This window comes from Grus americana, chromosome 15 (genome assembly GCF_028858705.1).
Source record: "Grus americana isolate bGruAme1 chromosome 15, bGruAme1.mat, whole genome shotgun sequence".
Lineage (NCBI taxonomy): Eukaryota > Metazoa > Chordata > Aves > Gruiformes > Gruidae > Grus > Grus americana.
Window position 1 is genome coordinate 14,431,319 of NC_072866.1, and position 3,141 is coordinate 14,434,459.

The following is a 3,141-nucleotide window of genomic DNA, read 5'->3' on the forward strand; positions in this document are numbered from 1 at the left end:
TTGCAAAGCCGGGTCTCCCTTCACACTTGCTAAACGAAATATGTTCAAGGACTCTCCTGCAGCATCTCAGGAAGCTTTCTGGTAGTACAAAGGGAGAGGGTTGCTTTTTTTTTAAAAAAAAACAAGGCATTAAGAGGCCTTATGGCTCTGTCACATTACCCCTCAAGGTCTACCAGAGTTCAACAGCCTTGCAATTAGCTTTCTTGGAATTATTTTGAATACTACTTCACTTCAATAGTTTAAACAACTCTGCCCTGAATATCAAAAAAATACACTTTAAACACTTATTAAGAACTACATTTTCTAATCAATGATGAATTAAAGCTGTGCAACAGTTTGAAACATGATGTTAAAATAAAAAATAAGAGAAGACAGAATGATTTTCCGTGATTCCTTTTCAGAAAACAAAGCCCCCCCCCCCCCCACCTTACATTCTCAGCCAGTGTAAGTCGACAGAATTACACTGGTTTAGATCAGCTTAAGTTCTGACCTATATACTTCAGTGGAATTAATCCTAATTTCCACCAGTGAAAGTGGACTCAAATTCACTTTGTCTTTAATAAAGCAACGGGTGATAAGCAAGTCTCTTTTCTGTTGGATTCTGCTTGAGAAGGGAAATTCTTTGTGGAATTAAATGATGTCCATGACAGTTCAGAAAACAAAGCTAGAATTTCATGAATTTCAGCATAGTGAAAACCGATATCGGTAACTGTTATTTATGCTTTAACCTTAGCAAAGTTCTTTGGGTACAGAGAGAGTATCGGCCGGTGAATCGGTGACCCTTTCTGAGTACTGCTCAGGAGGAAAAGGAGGAGGCAGGCGGCTGATTTTCAGTGACATGAGGCTGCTGAACACGCTGCAACTCAGACTTTGCTACCACGAATAAATAACATCACATTGTCCAGAACTGCAGATTAATTTGCTGGGCCTCCAGTAGATGATATTTATTTTCTTGCATATTATATTGAGATCTCAGGACAGGCAAAGGGTCGGGGGCTGAAAGAATGTAATCGATGCTGAATTTAATTTCAGAATCCGATTTTGCTAAGGAGGAATTGCTTAGGCTCTGCCTGTTGGTCATGCTGTTTGGAGCAAACCCACGAGGCTCCAGTAGTCCCGATTCAATTCTTTCGTGTTTACTTTCAGAAGAGGAAATGTTGTTTAAAGCAGAGTCCATAGAAGACATATCGGGGGATGAAGGACTTTTCCCTCTGCTTGGTCGCTGCTCCTTATGTTCCCTTTTCACATTCCTCCTCCTCCGTCTCCGCCTGTAATTCCCATTTTCAAAGAGATCCAGCATGGATTCGCATCCCGTTGCAAAGCTCCAATAGTTTCCTTTCCCCTTCTCATTCCCTTCTGTTCTGGGAACCTGTATTTATTTAGAGGCAGTTCAGTATTTGTATGTGTTACAGATGCTGCTGCTGAACATCTGCATTCATTTACATTCAAGAGTGGTGTAAACACATATGACAAGACTTTTAAGCCTATTCCCTTTCATTATACGAATAGGATGTAAACTCCATCCTCTTCAATTTGCTATCTATTAGCACGCATCAGACAAGGACATACTCTTTATCTCTATAATTGACAACTCAGAGAGATTTTAAGTGATTCACAGCTCAGCTGTTTGTTTCCCTTCTTTCCTAGTATGAAATTATTCCTGCATGTATTTTTTTTTAGCCGTGCACAGTGTGTCTGTAAATATACAGTTACTGATCTTACCTTTACAAAACAACTGTTAAGCGACAAGTTATGTCGGATGGAGTTCTGCCAGGCTCTTTGATTTGATCTGTAGTAAGGAAATTTCTTCATTATAAAGTCATAAATGCCAGAGAGGGTCACTTTATTTGAAGGACTTTGCTGGATGGCCATTGCAATTAAGGCAATGTAGCTGAAAAAAGGAAAACTTGCTGTTACACCGTCGCCTTACTCACATACTCAGTTTTTAGGACCACACAGGTACGTGTGTGCCTATATCCTGCTGCCAAAAGTTCTCCCGGTGGATCTGCGCCCTGACCCGAGACGTCCCAGGGATAAGCCCCGAGCGTGGTCGCTGCCTCTCTGCCCCGCGTCGGCGGGTGATACGCAGGCGTTACTTCCAGGCAATTGAGTCCCGACTGGCTGTTTGCCCTGGCGCTCAGCGCTGAGTGCTTAGATACAGACTACAGAAAGATCACCCACCTCTCACACCCCGTCAGAAAAGTTTCCCTGAGCTGGAAGGCTGCAGTGAGACAGACCAAGCTCAGAGACACTGTCACTGGAGACCTTGCCTGCTCGTGGAAAGGACCTTAGCTGCCCCCGCGAACATCTGCACGGCGCGTCTTCCCCCCGCACCGGGGGTTATCTGCATCCCATTCACCCATTGGCACATCGCACATTTAATTCCCCTTCTCCCGGGGCTCTTGGAGGTCGGAGGAGACCATCTGAGGTCTGGTGGCTCAACGACGTGCCAGAGTTGCTGTGACCCCGCATGGGAGGAAACAAATCGTGAACACTTCAGATGTGGGGGGCGGGGGGATCTGTCCGCCGCGGTGCCTGCGCCGGGGCCAGACCCACTGCGCGCACCTGGGGAGACATCCCACGCTCCCCCGAGAGCTGCAATCCCACCATCCCAGAGCTCAGAAACCTCCCCGGGGATGGGGGGACTTGGAAAAACTTCATCTTACCTGTACGCCGGTCTGGTGAATTTTTTCTCTTCGTCAGAACTACAAGCAGGATAATCATCCCCATCATAATTAAAGCAGTTATAGGGGTACTGCGTGTTGTCAAACATTGTCCTGCTCCTCGCGCAGCTCCTGTGGAGTGAGAGAGATGGAGTGATGTTTCTCAGAGCTTGGACTCCCTCCTCCCTTCTTCCCTCCCCTCTGTCTGTCTCGTTCCCTCTCTCCCCCCTCCTCACGCTCCCTCTCCTCCGTGCACACATACTCTCCGTGATGGGGTGGGGATTGTTTTTGCAATTCTCGCATCCCAGCCAGCCCGTCTGTTAGGATATGTTTTTTTGGGTTTTGGGTTTTGTTTTTTTTTCTGGGGGGGGGGTGGGGTGTTGTTGTTGGTATTGCTGTTGCCTCCAATGGGGTGTCAGAGCCAGACGGCTGGTGAGTGATGGAGCTGGTGAATTGGGGGTGAACCTTTGAACCGGGG

General features: G+C 46.5%; 1 protein-coding gene across 1 annotated transcript; it reads right to left on the reverse strand.

The window, feature by feature from the left end:
* Positions 1–589: 589 nt before the first annotated feature.
* On the reverse strand, positions 590–2,773 carry FOXL3 (forkhead box L3). Its single transcript, XM_054843315.1, has 3 exons — positions 2,667–2,773; positions 1,723–1,891; positions 590–1,369 (listed from the first exon to the last, which is right to left on the reverse strand). Exons 1-3 carry the CDS (start codon positions 2,771–2,773, stop codon positions 893–895), a joined length of 753 nt encoding a protein of 250 aa, XP_054699290.1. The 3' UTR covers positions 590–892.
* Between the last annotated feature and the right edge of the window lie 368 nt (positions 2,774–3,141).

Coding starts and splice junctions, on each gene's coding strand:
- FOXL3 (XM_054843315.1), bottom strand. CDS start 2,773: ATGTTTGACAACACGCAGTACCCCTATAACTGCTTTAATTATGATGGG. Junction 1,892..2,666: donor TTCACCAGACCGGCGTACAG/GTAAGATGAAGT, acceptor TCCTTTTTTCAG/CTACATTGCCTTAATTGCAA. Junction 1,370..1,722: donor TTAACAGTTGTTTTGTAAAG/GTAAGATCAGTA, acceptor AAATAAATACAG/GTTCCCAGAACAGAAGGGAA.